Here is a 22,855-nt window from a genome sequence, read left to right on the forward strand (position 1 = left end):
GTTTAGGAACTGGTGCGAGGAAAGGCGTGCTGTATAAAACTCTTAATTTGCTCGAGTTGCCCTCAGTACTGAGTGGGACCTTGATGATAATAAACTCTCGTATTGAACCAGCCTTTGAGGGCGAGTCTGCACTGGGTGTTTCACGTTATTAGCAAAGTAGTTGGAATCAAAGGACTGCAGGTGGATAGGAAGAAAGAGCTCCATACCGCGAATGCACGAATTTGTTACCAGTTGGTATCTCAGTTTTCCTCGAAAAACAATGCTTTATTTTGTGAAATATACTCCAAATTGAGATGTCTAGCTTATTAAAATAATAACCTTGTTATCCCCATCCTTTCCAAACTCATCCTTTCCCCTTTTTGAAAATACTGCAAATTACAGGATGTAATCATTGCCTTGGAACATCATTCCATGTCCAGAAGTCAAACACTAAAGTCTGCAGACACTGAGGTTGAAGTCAAAACACGATGCTGGAGAAACTCAGCAGGTCAAACAGTGTCCTTTATGTAGCAAAGGTAAAGATACAGAACCAACGAAGGGCTCACTGTTTGACCTGCTGAGTTTCTCCAGCATCGTGTTTATATCATTCCACGTCCACCTGTTTCTTAATTTTCATTACATGGTAAAAACACAGAACACAGCTGCTGGCATTTCACCATTGTTTCAATCTAACAAACTGCGGCAGGAAAACAAACAGCTTTGTTCCTGCTTTGATCCACAAAACAAAATCCCTCCGAGGCGCATGATGTGTGACCCATCTCCTTTCGAGATTTCCTTTCGACATCAATGAAATCCCAACCTGAACTTGCTGCAGAGACAAGAATGTATTGAGAATCACGCTGATTCTTGGGCACTAAGTGCGCTTTTACTTGTTTGCCTTCTGCGGTTCAGGGATGAGCAAATCGGTTTAAACCAATGATTGTAGCATGTTTAACTTGCTATGTATCATTTGGGAATCGTTCATTTAACAGAAATGAAAAGTAGTGTTTAACGCAGTTTGTCGGAGGTCATGGGTTTTAAATTTATTTGGAGAAAATCTTCAACAATGATCTCTTCTCCGAGATGTAACTGGAGGAATTAAAACAAATATGATTTTTAAAATTAAAATTGCGTTATCATCTGCAACTATTATTAATTCAAAGGTTATTCATTATTCAACGATTGACATAAATGCAAGAGTCGGAGCTGTCTTTGAAAAGAAATTCCAATAATAGATTTAGTGAGTTAATAAAGATGAATTGATTCCCCAAGGTACAGTACGTGTATCAAATGTGTTTCCCAGTGCGGTGCTGAGGCATGTTTTTCTTGAACTGTAAACAGGAAGTTCAATCTCCTCGAAAAGATCCAATAATGGTGTTGGGACCGGTATTCAATGAATGTATCTGTTTACTTCAACATGCCATGTGGATTATATGTAGATGAAAAGACATGACTTGCTTGGAGTCCGAGAATCTCCCAAAGCACGACATATTTTGGAAACTACCTTTTGATATGTGGCACGCCAGTGGAGTTTGGTCCATTTATCTGATATATCAATATGTGGACATCCATGTCCATTTCGACGTAATCAATAATCATGTTTCAACATTGCATTTGTAGATGTGAGTTTATACAGCTAAATAGAATGCATTTGCAAAGTGCATTTCATATTTGTGTTGGACATGTGTGAATATATATAGTACATGTGTGTCAGATGTATGAGAGTGTCGACAAGTATTTTGCAGAATAATGCATTGACATATTGGTTCCTACCGGATATTCCTTAAAATGTGTATCTGTTCGCTTATAAATTCACAATCCTTCAAAGAGCGTTCAAGGGAGACTTAAACTTGTCACAAGATGGTTCATTAAAAAAAAACAAACATCGTGGCAAATCCGAGTTTGATCCGTCAGGAAGGAATTACGGTGGTTTTTATTTTGTTAAAAATTGTCCCGCAAATGCTCCCCACGGGGTAAGTGGAAACCTCGGATAAAGATTTCAACCAACGTTATCAAAGCAGTGGATTAAAAGGGGTCCGGAACGGAGGGTAAAACTCGGCTGATTGGGGGGGTTGTCTGGATACTTTGGGAAACGTGGTTGTGTCGACGATCGTACATGGTTGGAGGATGTGTAATGTCTTTAAAGTATCCTCCATAAATCTTTTACCCCCTCCATAAATCTTCGTCCGCGAAGCCAAGCCAAAGAAAAAGAATCCAATTTGTTTCATTCCCCATTCTTTTTCTCTTTCTTGTCCATCTTCGAAGAGTTTGTTGCCAATGTTAAAATAGCGCCACCACCACCTTGACCCTTTGCCCCTTTTCCAACTTTTATCGGAATAAAACGTGCCAGTCCACGTTTCCCCTCCCCGCAAGATTTGAATTAAGTTTTGACACCAATGAGACATCTGTTTGACTGTGAATTGGTCCGTTTCCATTTGAGATCCGGGGCATCTCGCTTTAAGGCGCTAACCTGGCCCTGGGCTGTGCGCAGGGCGGCGGGAAGGTTGAGTGCGCATGTGCGACCCTCTGGATCAGGTAGCAGCGCTGGTCTGTTGAGTTGGAGTCAGCGAGCAGCGTCTTGTGAATCGAGTCTGCCCCACTGCAACAGCTTGACCTCCAGTCACCGGAGCTCGTCACCCAGGGGGCGAAGGAGAAGACAATGTCTTCTGCACAAAGATCGAACAGAAACCACTCGAACTTCCACTGATCCAAAGGAAAGAGGGAGAAATCGCGCCGATTAGATAAGGAGGGGATTAAAATATGTTTTTTAAAAAAAGTTGCTGCAAACTTCTACGAAACTTTGCAGAAGTTTCCATCTTCGACTAGAAGTACATTTTAGAGTTAGTCCTGGACTCGGCTGAAAGTGACGGTCAACTCTTAGTGCTGGATGTTACTTTGTCGAACTGAGTTTACCCAACAGAACCAATTAGTGGAAACGGAATTCGAGAAGAGACCCGAATGATCGGAATTCTGTGTATTGGAACTAGGGATTGAATCGGTTTACTCTCGGTGGAAAAGGTGGCTTAAAAAAATACAAAGCCAGAAGCAAAGAGAGGAGGCATTTGGGACTCCTTGTGAGTTTGAGCCAAATTCCACATTTTCTTCTACAATTCCTGCGACAGCCGCTCGTGAAATGGCTGAACCGCGGTGCAACCGACTCGGGCACTGACAGACAAGACGGACAGACTGAAATACTCGCTCTGCGCAGAACTGATGCAGTGACACTCCGTTTGAAGAGATTAGCGCTGCTCCTCGGATATAGTGTGCGGCCAAAAGCAACATTAAAATACAAGATTCAAAGTTCGAAAAAGCAAAAGTTAATGTTGTAAGGCAAAAGTGGGATCAAGGGACTCGAGGAAGGAAAGAGATAAATTTGAAAGAAAAAAAAGTTCCCCGTAGGACGGGACAGAGATTGGCCGTGGGCCAATCCCCTCAATTTTCATTGAGGTTATGGCTCTAAACCTGAATGAGTTTCAATAACAGGTGCAACATGCTCCCACAAGTCAGCCCCAGTCCTCTCGCTGCTCTGAAGTCCTGAGAACCAACTGCTTGGTTGGTGGCTCCTTGGGCACCTTCATCCGAAGAGTTTTGTGGTAGCCAATACACCGCTTTCTCAGGAGAGAATCTGATTGGCCTCCCAAGAGCCCGGAAATTTACCAGCAACTCGGAGCTGAAAATGCAGGTGAGTGCCCATGTCCCATCTGGTCTGTGGCTTTTAATGAAGGTTCAAACACGAAGGAATGAACGTTGGCATAGTATTGCAACAAGTTGCTTACACTTGACAGAAGAATGTTACAGAATGGACGTAGTGTTTGTTTTCCTGCTACACTGATGTTTATTTTACTATGTTGGCGTTGTGTGTTTGCAGAGTTGAAAGAGGGCATTGATCAGATGCCTTTCTCCCTCAACCCAATTGGTCTTCCTCTGTCCCAGGCAGCCAGCGCATCACCATTTCCTGCATTTAGTTTTACAATTTCCCCCCAAATAATTTGCCAGCTCATTATTCTTTATTTCAATTGTCTTCACATCTTCAGAAAGTATTGGAGAGATGCTTCATGCAAACTAATCTCTTGAAGCAGAAGAGAACCTCGATAAAGCAATCACCAGATTTGGTGGAATTCAGTTCTCCTGCACCATTTCAAACTCTTTCCTCGTCTAAATCACAAAACGTGGTTTGCCTCGAAAAACCAGTTCTCATCTTGCTTTCCAGGCATTCGTGCAGATATTTCATGTTTGCTTAAAACACTTGATTCGTCCGCGAATACACTTTTACAAGTCATGTTTCTATTAGCTTTTGCCTGGTTTGAATTTCGCTGCGAAGCACATAATCTCTGGCATAACGTTTGCCTCTGTCAGTCAATCCGGGAGGGGATTTGGATCCAGGAGGAGAGTCGTCGCAGCTTGCCTCAAAATCGACGAGAAAGCCCAAATATTAAGAGGGAAAGATTTTAAATGGAGAAGCCAGCTTCTTCTCGGAAACTGACCTGGCGCACATGTGCCTTCCAGCTGCAATGTCGCAGCCGTTGGTTTGCGAAGGCCGAGGTGCCTCTTGGTTATTATGTTGGCTGGAAGGCTTGAGAACATTAAAAATACAACACGTTTGGATTAAAAAAAACTCGACAAGCGATCTCTGCCGGCTACAAAGGCCGGGAGACCATTCCATGAAATTGATCCCTCTGTGTGTGTGTGTGTGTGTGTGTTAGGGGGAGGGGGAAGCCAGGGTGGGTTAAATGACCTCCCCTATCTCATTTATAGCGGCTGTTTCCTTGTTTGGGGGGAGGGTACGAATGGGACTATCCGTGCAATGCGCCGGGTCCAGACGGTGGTTCCAGCACATTTTCCCTCTGATTAAAATGCTCTGAAGAAATTTAAACAAACAAAAAAAAAACACAGCTTTGGAGTCGTGCTCTCAAAATGTCGCGGAGTCACAGAGAAGGGGCAGCTCCCGGCCTCTTCGGGAAAGATGGATCTCAGCGGTCCAATGGAACCTTTGTCATCAAACACGTTCAAGCCGCGCTGACTGTGCGCGAAGTGAAAGCGGAGGTGATCAGATATTCGTGGTCGCTTGGACAGTCATCAAATATCAGAGATTGCTGGAATCCTCCGTTTACTGTCGAAGTCATGTTTTCATGTAATATTCTATCAGCCATTAAAGTGAACATTATAAATCATTTTAATTTCTTTTTTAAGGACGGCAAAATGCATTTCCCGACTTGCGGTTCGACCCTAGCCCGAGATAGGTGAAGCGTGGAGGTATTTTAAATGGTTCAGATGAAGTCATTCAAGGGGTGATGTTGTCTGGTATTGCTGATCAAAACCAGATCTGCGTTCAGCCGGATAGCGGCTCCATTTCCCTGGCCAAGAAAGCACTTCCCTCTCCCAATGCGTCACTCTTGTTGCAGACCGGGAGTGAGGTGAGCACAAATTAAGGGATTTCTGAAAGGGGCAGAGATGCGGCATTTGTCTCCCACAGTGTGCTACAATTAAAAACATCTGCTAAACTAATCTTACTGGATCTATTTTTAAAATTTGCCCCACTTGAATGTTTTATTTGCCGAAGAGATCAGCACCCATCTCCAACGTCTCATCTGTTGGAAATTTTCCTGCCACACATCATAGAAGGTCTTGGAACTATTATCCACGATTTAAGGGCCTATTTTGTAAGCAGACAAACTGGGTAAAAGGGGTTAAAACAAGTCGTTCAAGTCATAAATTCCAATGGTGTAAAAATAAATGAGCAGTGGTTAAATTGAGGGGAATTATAAACCAGTCAAATTAGCACAAGTTATTAAAGGGAAATGTGGAAGATATTTAACAATGAAACATGGATATCAAAAAAAGGAAGCCTTGTTTAACGAACGAAGGTTACAGAATGGGTCGACCAGGGTGATGTTATAGATGCAATTTACCCAGATTTGGAAGAGACATTGGGAAGTTTCCACTTACCAATAGGAGACCAGATCAAATGGGATGCCGGCAACAAGAGCGAAAATAAGGATGGCTGTCCCAAACGATTCAAGGTGGAAAGCATTCGTGCTGAGGCGGCTCTGTGATTATAATCGGAATCAAAAACACTTTTTAAAAAATAAAATCGTCAAAGTGATGGCTAAGAAGTCTTCAACAATGTAGAACTTGGTTTTAAAGTTAGAAAGGGATTTTCAAAGTATGGCCGTTTTTGGGGGGGGGGATCCCATTTAGAGTGTAAATGAGAAGGGGGCCTCAGAGTCTATCACATTAAAACCAATGCAGAGTAATAAGGGCAATTAAAAACAAATGATAGTTTTAGAGGGTTATAATTGAAAGAAAACTTAGGCTAAACTATGTAAGAATTGTGCAAAACCTGGTTACCGAATTGTGAAACGGATGGACACAAGCAGAGGTTACAAACAGGATTTACAAAGGTAATAACACAAATATGAAGCAAGGTTAAATGTGTGGAATAAAATGGAAAATAGTGCTTAGGTCATTAATGAAGACCCTTCGTCAGAACTGGGAAAATGAGAAAACAAGTTTTAAAACGATCTTTGTTAACACTCTTTCTATTTCGACAGTTACTCCAGTGTTCCCAACTTTTTCTCTGTGAGATTTTCAGCATTTGCTGAAATTTGTGGCTATCTTCAACAGAAAGGTTGGGGCCTGATCTAAATCAGGCCTTTACATTCACAGTCCTTTAATGAGAGGTTCGAAAACGATGCTTCTATTTGTGGGGAAGGGTAAAATGTGAGGCCATGAAGTCGAGGCACCAACAGTCAAACGCGACGAGGCCGGGGGTTCATGTGAACTTGCTGTTGTGAGCAATGGTTGAACGAACAATTCTCGAGGAAAGCAAAGAATGGAAGGTCCCGCGGATAAAGTTAGTTACGAACGGAGATGGACCTGGAGGCAAAGTTTTCGAGACAATGGCCCGACTCAGTGCTCCAAGTCAGTCCAAATGATAACTCTGTACTTTGTGCTTAAAGAAACCTCGGCGTTATTTAATGAGTAAATAACCATTGTAAATATCAAACCATTGAGGAAGGAAAATACTCCAGAAAACCAACCGAATTCAAGTTTTTGACATGACCCATCTCCTCATCCGCAGAGTTTGGAGTTCGCGTGATTGGAATTGAAAAGGACACCTATGCCACATGTAACCTGTAGCAAACGTTGCCTCTCGCTGGCAGAACTCTGTAACTGCAGCCCTGTCCAGGCTGGGTTGGAATTTTGGGGAAAACTATTTTCCACCCCGATGCATCTGCGCGGTATTTAGTAGCGAAGACGACGTTACATTTCCAGTCCTTCTAAAGCAAAGTTTAACTCCCAAGCAATGAAGACCAATCTTAAGAAGCGAACTGCATCTCAGATTAATAATGGCTCGTTCGCTTGGCGCAGGGATCAGAGAGATTCAAAGTTTCATCCTTTTTCCGAATGGTGTTCTCCCCAGGTAATCCCCATTTTTTTTTCCCCCCAGAACTCACATATCTTGTTTCAATTAGTCGATGTCAACTTTACCATTCAGTTGTATGCATTCCCTTTCTCAGCTAGAAGTGCAAGACCTGGCACCTGCTCTCAAGTCCGTTTTACTGGGCTGGACTTTTGAATGAGTCTCAGCTATGATTTACACCGGTAACCTGGGAGACGTGGAGCCTTGTACATAGTAAAGAACAGCTGACTGTAAACAAATCACTATCAAAATCGATTTCATGGAAGATAACAACAAACCTAAAATCTATCCTGACCATATATGAACATCTTACCCTCTCCTTCCCTCTCTGCCTTCCACAGGGATCGCTCTCTCTGTGACTCGCTCATCCACTTGTCTCTTCCCACCAATTTCCCCTCAGCATCTTTCTGTGACCACAGAAAGCACTATACTTGTGCCCTCTCCTCCCTCCCTCTTGTGCTCTATACTTGTGCCCACTCCTCCTCCCCCCCCCCCCCCACCACCCTTGCCACCATTTGAGGCCCCAGTCTTTCTAAGTAAAGCAATATTTGTGAATCAGCAGGAGTCATCTGGTGCTCCAGTTGCAGTCTCCTCTACATTGGAGAATCTGGACGCAGACGAGGAGATCGCTTTGTTGAGCATCTTGGCTCTGTCTGCAGCAATAACAGGGATCTCCCAGTGCCTCCCATTTCAATTCTTCACTCCATTCCCATGTTGACATGTCTGTCCATGGTCTCATGTATTGCCAGAATGGGACCACCCACAGATTGGAGGAACATCTCATGTTCTGTCTGGGCATCCTCCAGCTGAATGGCATTAACATTGACTTCTCCTGTTTCCATTAGCACCCCATCCGTATTTCTCCTTTCCTCTAGCTCTCTTTCCTTTTCCCTTTGTTTCCTTTCTCCCAGCTCTAGACTCATAAAGCCTCCCCCTCCCTGATCAATTCTCACCTGTCCTCCTATCCAGGTCCAATTATCACCCTTTGTCTGTTGTCAATGCTCCTCTTTCTTTCCTTCACTCCAGCCTTTTAATTCAGACACCTGCCTGTTTTTTACTCACAGCTTGAAGAAGGGCCAGGCCTGAAATGTCGATATTTTTACCTCCTGTGTACACTACGAGTTCCTCCAGCATTTCTGCCTTTTCACCAGAATCATATCTGCAGACATTTGCAGATGTGGTAGATAGTAACACAAATATTAATCCAACACTGGCTTCAAAATAAATTACTCAGCATCAAATTACAATGCTGTAACTTCCAAAAATAATTGACTGATCTTTCTATGATATTGTGAACTATGACCATTCCATTGCATCCCTCACTGGAGGTTTACAGACTTGGGAGATTTAAATTGCTTGTACATGAAACATTTGGCCAGTATTTCTTTTATTCCCTTCTCCACTTTATCCTCTTCATGCTTTTCCTATACTTTATAGTTTCCCTTAATACATATTCTGCATAGAAGTGAGACACGGCCAGAATTTTCTTTTTTCTTCTCTTTCTCTTCACCCTTTCTTATTTGTTTATATGTTTCCTGAGTACATGTTCCTCAGAGTCATTTGGTAAATCACTTTACAAATCTAATTGATTGTTAATGAATAGCTGCTGGCATTATAAGCCCATAAGCACAGAAATAGGTTCTTCAGCCCCTCGAGTCTGCCCAGCCACTCAATCATTTTCCAGGCCCCACTCCCTGGCCTCCCCAGAACCTTTAATGCCCTGGCTAATCCAGAACCAATCTTTGCTTTAAATGGTTGTTAATGAAATGATTGCTGCAGTAAACAATCTCATTAACCCTCAAGTTAATAATGTTAGGAGACTCAATAATGGTGGTGAATTTTGGTGGAATAGTTAAGTTTTTTTTTGTTCTGACCACTCATTGACTGTTAACTACCATGTTTTAGCCCATGTATGAATGTTATCCAGGTACTGCTGTGATGTTTCCAATAATGTAAATAAGTAGCAATGGCCCAGGCCATACTGATAGTTATTTGGCAGGTCCATAAAGAACTGCAGAAGATTCGCAGTGTGCAGAGTGCTGCTCTGTAGATTCTCACACATGCACACTCCAAGAAGGGAAGTCTGGAACATGATGGAGTTCAGATACAGGTGCATCTGTCGTCCCATTTTGTCTCAAGGCTTGTCATTGAGTTCAGGGGCATTTTGTATCTGGCTCCCTTAGACCAGAACATCTCTCTCAACCTGTTTGAATGGTTGAAGTTTAAACAAAAGCAAGTTTCTTCACATTTTTATTCTTTAATTTGCATTCATTGTGATTAAGAAATTATAAAAATAGTAAATAAAAATATTACTTTTTACAACTTTCTAAATGTCTTTATCAGAGATATTTGGAAATGCTCTAAAGGCTTTCTGACAATGGGCTGTCAATTTGCACTTCCTGAAGTCTGGGGAGCCTTCAGCTTCGCGGAATGGCTGTGGCTGCAAGGCTTCATGGTATGGGAGCCATGCAGCCGCAAAAGGTTATTATGGCCATGAGGCCACTGTGAGGGAACTTGGGAGGGATGGGCCAACATTGCGGGAACACCATCATCTGCTCCATGTCACATTCCATCCTGACATGATCATATATCATTATTCCTTCATTTTCTGGTTGAATTCTGAGTAAGGTCACCATAACCAGGAGAGCAGCAATTTTCACAGCTATTCCAACATTTCCCACATTCTGAGTACAAATTGAAGTGATGGTAACAAATATTCATCTTTAGATAACATTGACGCTTAATAGCTTGATTAATATTTTCCTTTACCTTTTGTATTTTCAATGTTAATCTTTCTTGCTTACTTCAAAATTATTAATTACTTTATTCATGTAACCATCTGTAATCATTAGTATCGTGGACAGGTTTGCAGAGACAGGGTGGAATAGGTCAGTTGATCTATTGTGAATTCCAAAATGCAAAAAAAAAACCAAATGGCAAAAACAACAATTTTCAGAGTGAAGGGTTGCATGCCCCAGAGCTCTCTGGAAAATAAATCTGTGCCTTCATTTATTTTATGCCTTTTTTACTCTTTTGTGCACTGATGTTTCTTTGTTCCATCATTGTAAAGAATGCTGGGAAAATCTGCAACTAAAATTACAGCAAATGTGCATTCCTCTATATCTTCAACATAGTTACTTGTTTTGCTTTATATTTAAGGTAAATTATGAGTTGTTATTCATGATTTTTAAAAATATTATTTGCCAACTTTGCTAATACAGGGGATTCCTACATTCCAAATGACCTGACTCACAGAAATCTGACATTATCCAAATTCTTTCATACAGTTTTGAAGTATTTTTCAAGGTGGTAATAATAAAATATTTCTTGTCATTTATTATATATTCCATCAGTCTAATTACACTGGACAATTTTTTTAATAGGTTTGTGTCAGAGCCAAAGTCTCGTTGCTTACTGTTGTTGGTTTGGCTGCAGGCGTCAATGGTGTCCCGGGGTCTGGAAGCTGAACAAGTTCTGTTTGTTCCTGTGTCCACACACTATCCTCTGTGAGTTGGCACAAACGCGGGGGTCTTTGGCGTTGGCAGTTAGCTTGCGTTGACTGTAACAACAGAATAGACAGCGGGTGAGTGAGGCTCCGATATTTTCTGTTAACCGTTTTCGAGGAGATTGAGCATTACGTTACCGAAGAGACTGGTTGTTGTACGTTAGACATCGATTGTTACTGTTACTAAGTTTAAGAACATTACCTTTTGTGAGCATTTTAAAACTCATCTGGTCTTCGTCGTGAATTCCTCGAGCATGCCAAATAAAGAGCCCAATTAGCCTCCAAGCAGATTTTCTTATGGAGAGTAGTCACTACATTTCCTTTGGCTTGGCTTCGTGGATGAAGATTTATGGAGGGGTAATATCCACGTCAGCTGCAGGCTCGTTTGTGGCTGACAAGTCCGATGCGGGACAGGCAGACACGGTTGGTACAAGGACTCACTACATTTACTCAACAGAAAATAGATGTTTGGATTGAATGGACATTGTTGGAACATTTGGACTGTTTCCCCTCTTCTGTTTGGAGCATACTGAAGACAAATGGCAGCCATGTTGGAAATGCCAAGGGCAGGCAATCTGTCTCTGTCGTTCTGACCATCGGCCACAGAGAGGTCTAGGGTTTCTAATCCTAGAGCAGTATGTCCTATGAACACGCAGGCAGAATCATTTGTCAAGAATCACAGCGATATCATTGCCTCTGCCATGGTGGAAACTCGCTCATTGATAGCAAGATTCAAGATAGTAGTTCACCCGGAAGGAAAAGAAGGTCCTGATGTAATTCGATTCTTTCAAGATTGGATTCCTAAAGTTCTGGAGAGCAGAATTTTAAAAATCAAATTGAAAGAGCTCATAGGACTCTGAGGCCAAAGCTTCTTCCTAATCTATATTAATTAAATTTCTCCGTTATCAAGACAGAGAGAAGGTTTTAAGTCTTGCTGTGAGAGGAAAGAGGGAACGGCAAGATCTGTTGTAATGGGAAGGAAATAGAATTTTATTCTATCCCGATCTGAGTGAGGAATTGTTGAAGAGAAGGACCCAGTTAAGAAAGTTATTTTTGATAAAAGCTATAAATTTGTTCTTCATTACCCTGCAACCTTGAAGATTTTTGTGCCTGGACACCAAAATAGATTCTTTATTAACTTTGCACAAGCGGAAGAATTTGCTCATAGTCTCCCTAGAATGCAGCCTCAAAGGGACATTGCATCTTTGATGGGATGAACTATTTATTTTTTCTTTTCCCATTTTATTATTGGTGGAAATGGAAGAAATTGAATAACATTTATTTTTTTTTTCTCTTCTCTCTTTTCCTTTTGATTTCCGGGAAGCTATTTTAATTGTGGTAAACTAATTAATTAATAAAACTTTATATATTAAATGTACCAAGGGAGTTGGGAGGAGTGGGAGGCGCTGATCGCTGTGGGATTATGTGTGCTTTTGTGATTCTAGTCACAACCCGTAAAATGGAGGGAGGTAGTGTTGTATTCTTAAACAAAACTTATGGGGTGGGGTTTCTTTTACATCAATATAGTTATAAGTATGAGATTATTTTGTATCTTTATTTGTACTTTTCTCTTTGGCTTGCTGGAGGAGATGCGTACTGGGACATGAAATATTATTTATTGGAATTAGAGGAGACGTGCGGGGGAGGTGACGGAAGAGGGTTAATTATATCTTATCTAGATGAATAAAGTAATGAAGTTTGTAAAGTTTATGTTAATTGGTTAAACTGAACTGTAAAACGGAAGAGAGTATTAACATATATTAAGAAAATAGGAGTTGATGTGCCTTTCTTCAAGAAACACATTTAAATGAAAAAGAACATTTGAAATTAAAAAGGGATTGGGTTAGACAGTGTCTTCTTCATTTAACTCTTAAGGCAAGAGGTGTGGCAATTTTGATTTTAAAAAAAAAGAATCTTCCAATTAAAATTCAAAGTGTTGTGATAGACCTAGCAGGTACACTGCCAAATATTTTCTGAACTGTGGACATTTTAAAATTTGTATGCTCTGAATAATGATGATGAGAATTTTATTCAAGAAATATTTCTTAATCTAGCAGAGGCACATGAGAATGTTTTAATAGGAGGGGATTTAAATTTTTGTTTAGATGCATTGTTATATAGATCTAGTCGAATAACTTCAAGAACAAAAGCAGCTAAAGCCACTTTGGTTTTGATGAAAGGTTTTTATTTTAAATTGTATGGAGAAGGATTCTTCCAAGACAGAAAGATTAGTCATTTTATTCAAGTACGATTCCTATTCTCGGATTTTTTAAAAAATCTCAGCACAAATGCAAGCTAGAATTCTTGAAGCTGATTATAAAGCAAAGATTTTATCTGATCATTCGCTTTTGTTAATAATGATGGAAATTCCTGATAAGGAAAAGACCATCTATAGATGGAGATTGAATTTTTTGTTATTGAAAAGAAAACTTTTCTGAGTTTTTCGAACACAAATTTGGATATTTTGTGATACAAATTTGAATACAGTAAATGAAAAGTTTATTATATGGGATGCTTTACAAATGTATTTAAGAGGTCAAATTATATTTTACTTCTAAAATTAAAAAAAGGAGTATATGAGAGAGATTGATCAATTAGAAAGAGAAATAAGACATGGAAAAAATCTTCAAAAGTGTGGCTCTGAAAATAAACATAAGCAATTAATTAATAAAAATTGTCAGTATTATACATTGAAAACTTATAGAACTGAGAAAGCAATTATAAGAATGAAACAAAGATATTATGAATTAGGTGGGAGATCGCATAAAGCGTTAGCTTGGCAATTAAAAGTAGAACAGACCTCGAACAATCAATGCAATTAAAAAGGATAATAATGTTGTTACTTATAAGCCTCAAGAAATAAATGAATAATTTAAAAAAAAATTATTTGTAATTGTATAGTTTGGTATCTTTAAAAAATAAAAATAAAAGATAGTTATTTATCACAGATAATGTTGCCGAGATTACGTTTGGAAGAGCAAACTAAACTGAATATTCATTTTACTGAGATAGAGGTGAGGGAAACCATGGGTTCATTGCAGAGCAATGAATATCTGGGAGAAGATGGATTTCCACCTGAATTTTATAAAGAATTTAAAGATTTGTTAATTCCTATATTTATGCAAGTATTCGATCAGGCTTTGGAAATTAATACTCTCCCAGAATAATTTTTGCTGGCTGTTACGAGCCCAGAGGACCCATAAACCCAGCAGCAATAGATATTCACCAAGAGAAATGGTTACTTAAACCAAGAAGGAGATTCACATTTTTGATGGTGACCCACTTCAGTGACAAATGTTCATTAAATCCTTTGAATACAAGATTGAAAGTAAGAACAAAAACCTCAGAGATTGTTTCTATTTTCTGGAACAGTACACAAAGGAACAGCCAAGGGAACTCATAAGGAGTTGCCAATTTATAGCCTCGGATAGAGGATTCAGGAAGGCTAAGTATTTACTACAAGAGCATTTTAGTGATGAGTATAAAATTGCTGCAGCTTTTGTGGAAAAGGCTCCTTCATGGTCGTCAATAAAATAGGATGACACAAAGGCTCTTCGAGCATACACTTGCTTTCTAAGAGGATGTTCTAATGCCATGGAAGATAACAACTACATGCACCAGCTTGACATGCCTGCTAATATTGCTAGTCCTCATTAGGAAGTTGTTCTACTGGCTGAGGAATATATGGAGAACTGGTCTGTGATTTCCGGGAACAACACAACAAAGAGCTACTTTTAAGGATAAGGTAGATTTCCTTGAAAGGCAAGTGAGGATTGCAACAGAGCCAGTATTTGGAGGTATCAAAGATGCTTCAACAGTGAGCAAAGATGTGGGGAGGTCCAAGTCACAGCCTCATCCAAGAATAAAAGGAAGTACCTTTGCCACAACTGTGACAGTTGCAGATAAGGAAAATGATGGAGGAACTAAGGAAACTGAGAGTTTGCCTGCTATGAAGAACTGTTTGTTCTGTGGAGGTGGACAAGTTTTAGAGATGTGTCCATGGTTGGAAAAGAGGACACATAGGGAAAAAATCGCTTTCCTAAAAGAAAATAGGGTATGCTTTTCTGTCTGTGAAAAGGACACATGAGTGAAAACTGCAGGAAGCAACTCAGCTGCAACATATGTGGTTTAAAGCATCCAAATATGCTGCATATCCATCAAAGAAGGAAGGAACTGGAAAAAGAGCAAGCAGAAAGAAAGAAAGTAGCTAAAAACAGTGTTGTAACCTCTGTTCTGACAAGTGGTTTTACTGGGGCTGGTAAAAATAACTACAAACCTTCAATAGTGCCCGTATGAGTCAAGGCCAGGAAGGGAAATGCAACAGTGCATACTTGTGCATTTCTTGACCCAGGGAGCACTGCATCATTTTGCACCGTGGGGCTAATGAATAAGCTTAATTTTCAGGGAAGAAGGTCAAGGATTCTATTGAGAACTATGGGTCAAAGGAAGGTCATTGTAACCAGCATTGTTTCAAGCCTAGAGTCCACTAGGACATACAGCAGCGATTTTTGTGATCTCCCAGGCATATACACCCAGAAGACTATGCCTGGGTACAAAGGAAAAATCCCACATCAAAACGATATTGATAGATGGCCCTCTCTAAGGAATGTTTGTCAACCTGGAATTGGCTGAGATTGAGTTGTTGATTGGCTCAGATGTACCAAAGGCTCTGGAACCACTAGATGTGGAAGATGGACTGTACACTGTCAAACCCACGCTTGGTTGGATGATTAATGGACAATTAGGAAGAAAAAATAATAATCCTCAAGAGCAGTCGGCGACATTAGGATATCAGTTGTGAAACATGATGAGCTGTGGGAACAGCAGTTCAGTGCTGATTTTCCTGAGTGCCTCAGTGACGACCAAGAACCTTCAAGAGAAGAAAATCAGTTCTTGGATTTAGTCTTAAAATCTGCCAAGCTAGTCAATGGCCAATATTGCATTGGATTACCTTTAAAGTCAAGTACTATGAAGTTGTTGATTAATTCATTGGACACATCACTTGATCTGGAAGTTGGATCTGTTCTTCCTTATTCCTAATCATAAAATGGTGGATGTGGCTTCCTTAATTCCTGATGCACAATCTATTCTCAATGATCCAATAGCCGGTTTTGCATCTACTTTTCCTGCTGACGGTGCTATTGTTTAAGTTTTAAAATACAACTGTAAAACAAGAGCTTGCTATCCAGGAGGGCAGAACTTTGGATGGAAAGAGAAACATGAGGAAAGCCTTGGACAGAGTGCAGAGATGAAAAAATATTGATGAATATGTTAAAATCTGTTTTCAAATGATGGAAGCCAAGGAAGAGCTAGAGAAAGTTACATAAGAAAAACAGCAAGTCTTAAAGGAGATTAATTCAATTGAAACCACTTTCTGAGTTGTTCAAATGATTTGAGAAATGAAAAGAAGTATAGGAATGGACATGTTGGATTCAGGATCTTCATAAAATGGAAGACTTTAAGATTGATGGATGCTTCAAACCCACAAACTTTGAAATGGTGGCATCTGCTGAACTTCATCATTTTGCTGATGTGTGTTAGGACAGTTATGGAACTGTTGGTTACCTGTTACTGCGTAATAACCATGGTCAGAAAATGAGCAAATATAAGAGTAATTACCCAGATCCAATTCACATTGTTAACACCCATGGTCCAGATGGATTGAGGCTAAACCTTGTTGTAAGAGCAGAAAATTTACATTTTAAAGAAGGAGTGAAAAATGTTCTCAAGGATGTCTTCCTACCTTGGTACAAAGCATACAGATTCCTTATTGAGAATATTCAGAGATTGCAGAAGAAAGAGGGTATTCAATTCCTTTTCAATGAAACTACAGTTGAGGACAGTAACAACATCATGCATAAATGGAGGCTTTCATTTACACCATCCCTAATCCAATTTTTCAAAGCAGAAATGAAGCACACTATGGTGCCCAGTCTAGTCAAATTTGTGGGCAAGCTCATGAACTAGAATGTGCAAATGCATCGTAAACAAAAAAAAACGAAGGATGAAAATGGGACTGAGAATTGTGCAAGAGCTTCGGAAACTTTGTTTGCTGTTTTATTTGACATGTTCCAGTGGATGGCACCCTTTACAGCATTTTTCACTGAACTAGTGCACCAGAATGAAAGGCACCTGGTTGATCCATCCACTGGAGAAAATAAAGATACATAAAGCATTCAGTACCTCATGTTCCCACAAGTCAGGTAATCTATATTGAGGCAGCCTAAATGCAGTCAGTTATTAAAGCTTGGAAGAGTAATACAAGATAGAAAGGGCCTTCCTGTTAAGTACCCCTTGAAAGAAGTTGTGGCTGTTCACCAGGATTCAGAAGTACTCAAAGATATCTGGAAAGATGCATTCTGGAGGGACTAAATGTTAATCAGCTGACATTATCCACAGACATAGACAAGTATGGTATTAGGACAAAAACATATAACATGGTGTTGGGAAAGCACCTGTTGAGTCTATTTAAATCTGTCACTGCAGCTAAAGGACTTCAGAGTTTCCAGCTGGAGGAGTTTCTAAAAGACATGCACCATGGTTGTGGAGGGACATGAACTTCGTGAGGAATATGTATACATTTTATGCAAGTACATGTGAAAGTCCTCGATATGAAGTCTATTCTGATGTTCAAGCTTTAGTTCTTTTAGATGTCACACCTAACCAATCAATGTTGAATGAAGGAGTTGCACGAGAGGTGATAAATTGTATCCAAAAGCTTTGAAGAAAAGGCCCATCTTGTCCCTTCAGATGAGATCACAATTTATTATAGTTCCCAACCAACAGGAGCATATTTGGATAACGTTATTAAGAATCACACTGATTTTTATCTTGTGAACAGTCAAAGCCTCTCTCTCTGAAGTCGTAATCTGTACCAAATTCTAAAGTGATCATACAAGAAAGAACACAGTTGAAGGGCTTGAATCTTTATTTGACTCCTGTGAAAGGCACCTCAGATGATGTTGCTTAAACTGACTTTATTTTGTTTTTTGGTCCTTGCCCCTTGCCCACTACACAGACTACAGACTTTACAGGTCCGGGGTGGTGGTAAAGATCACTCTTTTCAAAGCTATGTGCTGGTAACCTCTGGCCTATGAGGAATGAATCTGCATATTTTATTGTATTTGATTGTTATTTATAACTGTGTAATTATTATTTCAGACATAATAATTAGGGGTTGGAGTAAGGCTCATTGCTTACCGTTGTCAGTTTGCTGCAGGTATCAGTGGAATCTGGGATCTGGAGGCTACACAAGTTCTGTTTGTTCTGGTGTGCACACGCTATCCACTGTGGGTGTTTCAGGCAATTGACAGTTAGTTGGCCCGCGTTCACTGTAATGGCAGAATAGACGATGGGTTAGTGATATTTTCTGTTAACCATTACTGAGGAGATTTAACATTATGTTACTGAAGAGACTGGTTGTTACACTTTCGACACTGATCGTTACCATTACCAAGTTTAAGAATGTTACCAAGGACATTATGAGTCCTTTTGTGTTAAATAATAAAGCATTTTAAAAAATATTTTATTTATGATTTTCAGACTCACAAAACTCAACAAACCATTCAATATTTCCAACATTCCTGTGTATATACAGTGTGTATTTATTCCCTCTCCCTCCCCTTCCCCAACAACCCCCCATACAATTTAACATACCTTCAAATAATTTATGTTAATACAGACATCAATGGGGCCATTGACCCCTACAAAAATCTAAACAGAAAAAAGAAAGATAATGACTAAGAGACTAAGATTAAAACATGAAAAAAAGAGACTCAGAAATAAAACTCAGAACAACTACAAAGAAAAAATAAAAACACATCGTCTGTGCCATATCCTGTTTCCCTGGACATACTCCTTTTCCTACTGGGGACAGATTGTTACCGTATCTCTATTGCGAGGTGGGGGGGAACTAATCTATCTGAGTGCCAATATATCTCAGGTAAAGTAGCCATACTCCCACTGAATGTGTTATGCTTCTTTCTTAGGTTATATATGATTTTCTCCAGGGGAATCCAACTTTGCATTACACATTCCATCGTGTGGTATTTGGGTAGGTGGGTGACAGACTTCCACAGAACTGCTGTACAATTCCTGGCTACTGCCAAGGTGACCTTCACGAACAAAATTTGTTATTTCTGTATCTTTCAACTATTCCCCAGAAGATGCAACTTTACATCCTGTGGAAAATCCACTTTTGTAACTTTTTTTCAGAATGTCCCCCAGGTCTTCCCAGAAGGGTCTCTTTCTACATAGTGGACTAAAGTTCCCACCTCCACACCATGTGTAAAGCACATTTCTGAAATTTCCAGCATTGATTTGTGTAATTTTTGTGGTGTAAAGTACACCTGGTGCAAGAAATTGTATGGCACCAACCTGTATCTGGCATTGATGACACCAGTTATGCTGTCAAGACACATGTCTTAGCACCATTCTTCATTGATTGTTGTTCCCAAGTCAGACTCCCATCTCTCCCTTGACGTTGGCAAACTCAGCTTCGTGCACTCATTTTGGAATATGTAATACATCTTAGAGATAAATTTACACATATTCCCCCGTCGAATTAGAATCTCCATATCAGTACAGTCAGGCAGGGTCATGGATGGTCCCAATTTTTCCCATAAGAAAGATCTTATTTGCAGATAGCTGAAGAATGTTCTGTTAGACAAATCGTATTGTTTCTCAACTGTTCAAATGACATTAGCTGCCCCCTTTTGTAACAGTCCTCGATACACCTCATCCCTTTCTGGCATCCAGGATTTTATTACCCAGAGTCAAGGGTATTAACTTATTTTGAGTCAAGGGTGTTTTAGGGGATATCCCCACCTTCCATCCAATACATTGTTTTACCGTTTTCCATGTCTGGAGTGCATGCTTTAGGATGGACTCTCCATTTTCTTTGAAAGTAATTTGGTATCCCATTTATATATAAATTCTTCAGCTATCTCTTCACCTACCAAGTGTAGTCCAATTTGTGCCCATGGGGGGGGGGGGGGGGGCTTCCTCAAATGGGATGCCTAATAATACTTTTTAAAATTGGGCAATTTTAAACCCCCCAAGCTGTAGTCCAATGTCAACTTTTCCATGGAGATTCTAGCCACTTTCCCATTCCATAGATAGTTTCTGACACTCATTCAGCACTTTAAAAAAAACCCGACGTAATTAAATGGGCAACAATTGGAATAGATATTGGAGCCTTAGCATCACTTTCATTCTGACACAGTTGACTCTGCCCATCAATGTTGTAGGCAGAGTTTTCCACCTAGCCAGGTCCTCCTCAATCTTCAAGAGCAAAGGGATATAATTAAGTTTGTAGATGTTATGTAAATCTTTATCTACGTTAATCCTCAGATATTTAATGCTTTCTTGCGGCCATTTGAACTAGTTTCTTTGTTGATACTGTCCATAATCCCTGTTTATCAAAGGCATTATCTCATTTTTTTGTCCATATTTACCTTATTCCCAGAAACTCTTCCAGTGTGGTCAACAACCACCACCCTGGGGACTGTCAAATATACTAACACATCGTCAGCAAAAAGGTTGATTTTTTGGCCCACCTGGAATCCTGCTGAATGGCTTCCGCCAGTAGTTCAATGGCTAATATAAACAGCGCTGGGAATAATGGGCACCCTTCCATACTTGACCTGCTCAATCATAATACTGGAAATGTCTGCCCATTTGAAATAATTTCTCCTCCAGTCTGTAAACTCCTTGTATTCAGGATTCTCCTTTCAGTTATCAAATGATCAATCTCTTCTTTTGAGGTCAGTTCTGAACTCTTCTCCTAAGGTCATGCCTGTATAGAGTTTTGCAGATCATTTCTCCTTCTAAACTTCATGGACTTTTTTGTACATTGGGAATGATTTGGAAGAAGAATGCAGTTATTGCTCAGAAACTACAGTGTATTAAGCATTTTTGCTCAGTATTTATGTGATATAAATGATCTTACACTAGTTTATCATATGAACCTTTGGCCATTTTATGAATGCATAACGTCCTTTATTCAGGCATTACCATGGTCAATCTTTGTCCAATTTAGGGTGTGTATGTGTGTGTGTACGATTATGCACTGTTCTCTCCCTCAGACAAGGTGCACCTTGTTCAATGCCATGAACTGTGGAAAACCAAGGGAGGCAGATCATGGAGTGTGGTAGGGAGAATGAGGAGATGTTAGCCAGGGCAACCTGGCAGTGAGAAAGTTCCCACCTTGAATATCCTTTGTCCTTCACAATGTCGAAATATACACAGTTGACCATAATGAGAATGAAAACTACACTGCAAACTAAACTGTTAAAATGAGTAATGCCAAGTACCTCACAAATCATTCCCTTGGAACTCATTCAGCTACTGAGTGCTGTAAGCACTGATATCCTATTGATTGCAACATGAATAACCTAGAAATACAACTGGAGCAGCTGTGGGTCTGATGGGCTTGGCTTTGGACTACATCCTTGCCCTACAATAACCAGGCAACAGCAAGGAGCAAGATTGGGACAGTTAGCAAAGCGGTTAGCGCACAGTGCCAGTGACCCGGGTTCCAGTCTAGCGCCATCTATATGAAGTTTATATATTCTCCTTCTGTCTGTGAGTGTTTTCTCCTGGTGCTGCAGTTTCCTCCCACCCTTCATAATCGTATCAGGAGTGTAGGTTAATTGGATGTAATTGGACGGCACGGGCTCGTGGGCCGGAAGGGTCTGTTTCTGTGCTGTATATCTAAATTTTTTTAAATTTAATTTAAATAAAAGACCAGGCTCTGAACTGTGCAAATTCTTTTGAGGTTGTTGCTGGAGTTCCTTGTCTTCTTGATATTCTATGCATGCTTTCTGGCAAACCTGCCAAAGTACAAGAATTTCATTATCTCCATCAGTCTTTCAAAAACTGTCCCATTAGCGTCCTTATTCGTGTTCTCCTCATGTACCATTTCACTCCAAGCATATAGATTTGGGTGATCCTGTCCACCCTCCCCACACCTTCCAGGCTACAAGCCATCCATGGAATGTTTCATCATTCCATGCCAGAGACTGCAATTATCAAATCCAGTGTCCTTGCATCTTCATTTCTGCTTTCCGCTGTACAAACACGATCTGGACAGGATGCGATTCTAGGTTGGCTGAAAGAAGGAAAGTCATGTGGGTAGTGTGATGAATGAATAGTAACATTAATTAGGTGGATGGTCTGTAAATGAAGGTTAGGTGATGAAAGAGAAATGTGACCGAAAAAAAACCTCATTGCTGCTGTGGTCTATGTAACATTGCTTCTCCCACCCTGCCAAGCACCTTCTTCTGGATGTAGCCACCTGCAGTGCCCGCCAGACACCAAACCTTGCAAATGCTTATTATGGAAGAAAGAAAGTATGGCAGTGAGTTTTGTATGGGGTAACTAATGTAGGTGATGAAAAGTTTGCAGTGATAATAATCAGTATATTTTAAACATCAGGCCTGAAAAAGCCACTCTAATTGGACTTTGAACATGTCTGAAGGCTGACCTGTTACACATTTGTTTAACAATTGGTATAAGCCCTTCTATGATCTGTCCATGACACCCTCCCCTTATTTTAAACTGAACAGGTACACTTTAGGGGGAACCTGTTTGTGCAGGGGAAATTATAATAGGACAGGAACGGGCCATTGTACCAAATAAGTGATCACTTATGGGGGAAACAACATTAAATGATACCTATCTTTGTCATGGACTAAAACCATATCCATGGCTTCCATACTATTGGTAAGGGCGATGCTATTTAACTTACCTTGCCCCAGCAATACGGCATTTTGGTACGGGATAGAGTAAAAAGAGTTTACTCTGAAATTGATTGGCTCTTTATGATTCTCTTTCCCAATTATGGTGTGGCTAAAGCCACTCAGGAACTGATTAATATGGCCAGCGCCTTAGAAAAGCTTGCCAACACTACTGCAAGGATGGATGAAAATCCGCAGACCCAGATTCAT

At 40.1% G+C, this 22,855-nt stretch overlaps 2 protein-coding genes and 1 pseudogene across 20 annotated transcripts in view; 2 read left to right on the forward strand and 1 right to left on the reverse strand.

The window, feature by feature from the left end:
* Positions 1-22,855, reverse strand: part of LOC138745954 (F-box/LRR-repeat protein 14) — an 86,961-nt gene that overhangs the window by 22,367 nt on the left and 41,739 nt on the right. For 10 of the 18 annotated variants that reach the window (XR_011346615.1, XM_069903553.1, XM_069903551.1 and 7 more), the window contains 5 exons: positions 19,284-22,017; positions 18,564-18,620; positions 18,108-18,238; positions 10,818-10,961; positions 5,926-6,026 (listed from right to left, as the gene is read on the reverse strand). The gene's annotated coding sequence lies outside the window, so the exon portion shown is untranslated. Of the gene's footprint in view, positions 1-979; positions 1,069-5,925; positions 6,027-10,817; positions 10,962-18,107; positions 18,239-18,563; positions 18,621-19,283; positions 22,018-22,855 lie in introns of those variants that run through there. The other 8 variants (XR_011346616.1, XM_069903546.1, XM_069903547.1 and 5 more) reach the window with 3 other exon arrangements.
* LOC138745955 (protein Wnt-5b-like) overlaps positions 2,575-22,855 on the forward strand; it is a 110,765-nt gene continuing 90,484 nt past the window's right edge. For both annotated transcript variants that reach the window (XR_011346617.1, XM_069903565.1), the window contains exon 1: positions 2,575-3,661. Coding sequence is in view for 1 of the 2 variants with exons in the window: in XM_069903565.1 (XP_069759666.1) it covers positions 3,656-3,661 (6 nt within the window). In the remaining variant the exon portion in view is untranslated. The remainder of the gene's footprint in view (positions 3,662-22,855) is intronic.
* Positions 14,991-17,877, forward strand: LOC138745804 (isoleucine--tRNA ligase, cytoplasmic-like; annotated as a pseudogene).

This window comes from Narcine bancroftii, chromosome 11 (assembly GCF_036971445.1).
Source record: "Narcine bancroftii isolate sNarBan1 chromosome 11, sNarBan1.hap1, whole genome shotgun sequence".
Classification (NCBI taxonomy): domain Eukaryota; kingdom Metazoa; phylum Chordata; class Chondrichthyes; order Torpediniformes; family Narcinidae; genus Narcine; species Narcine bancroftii.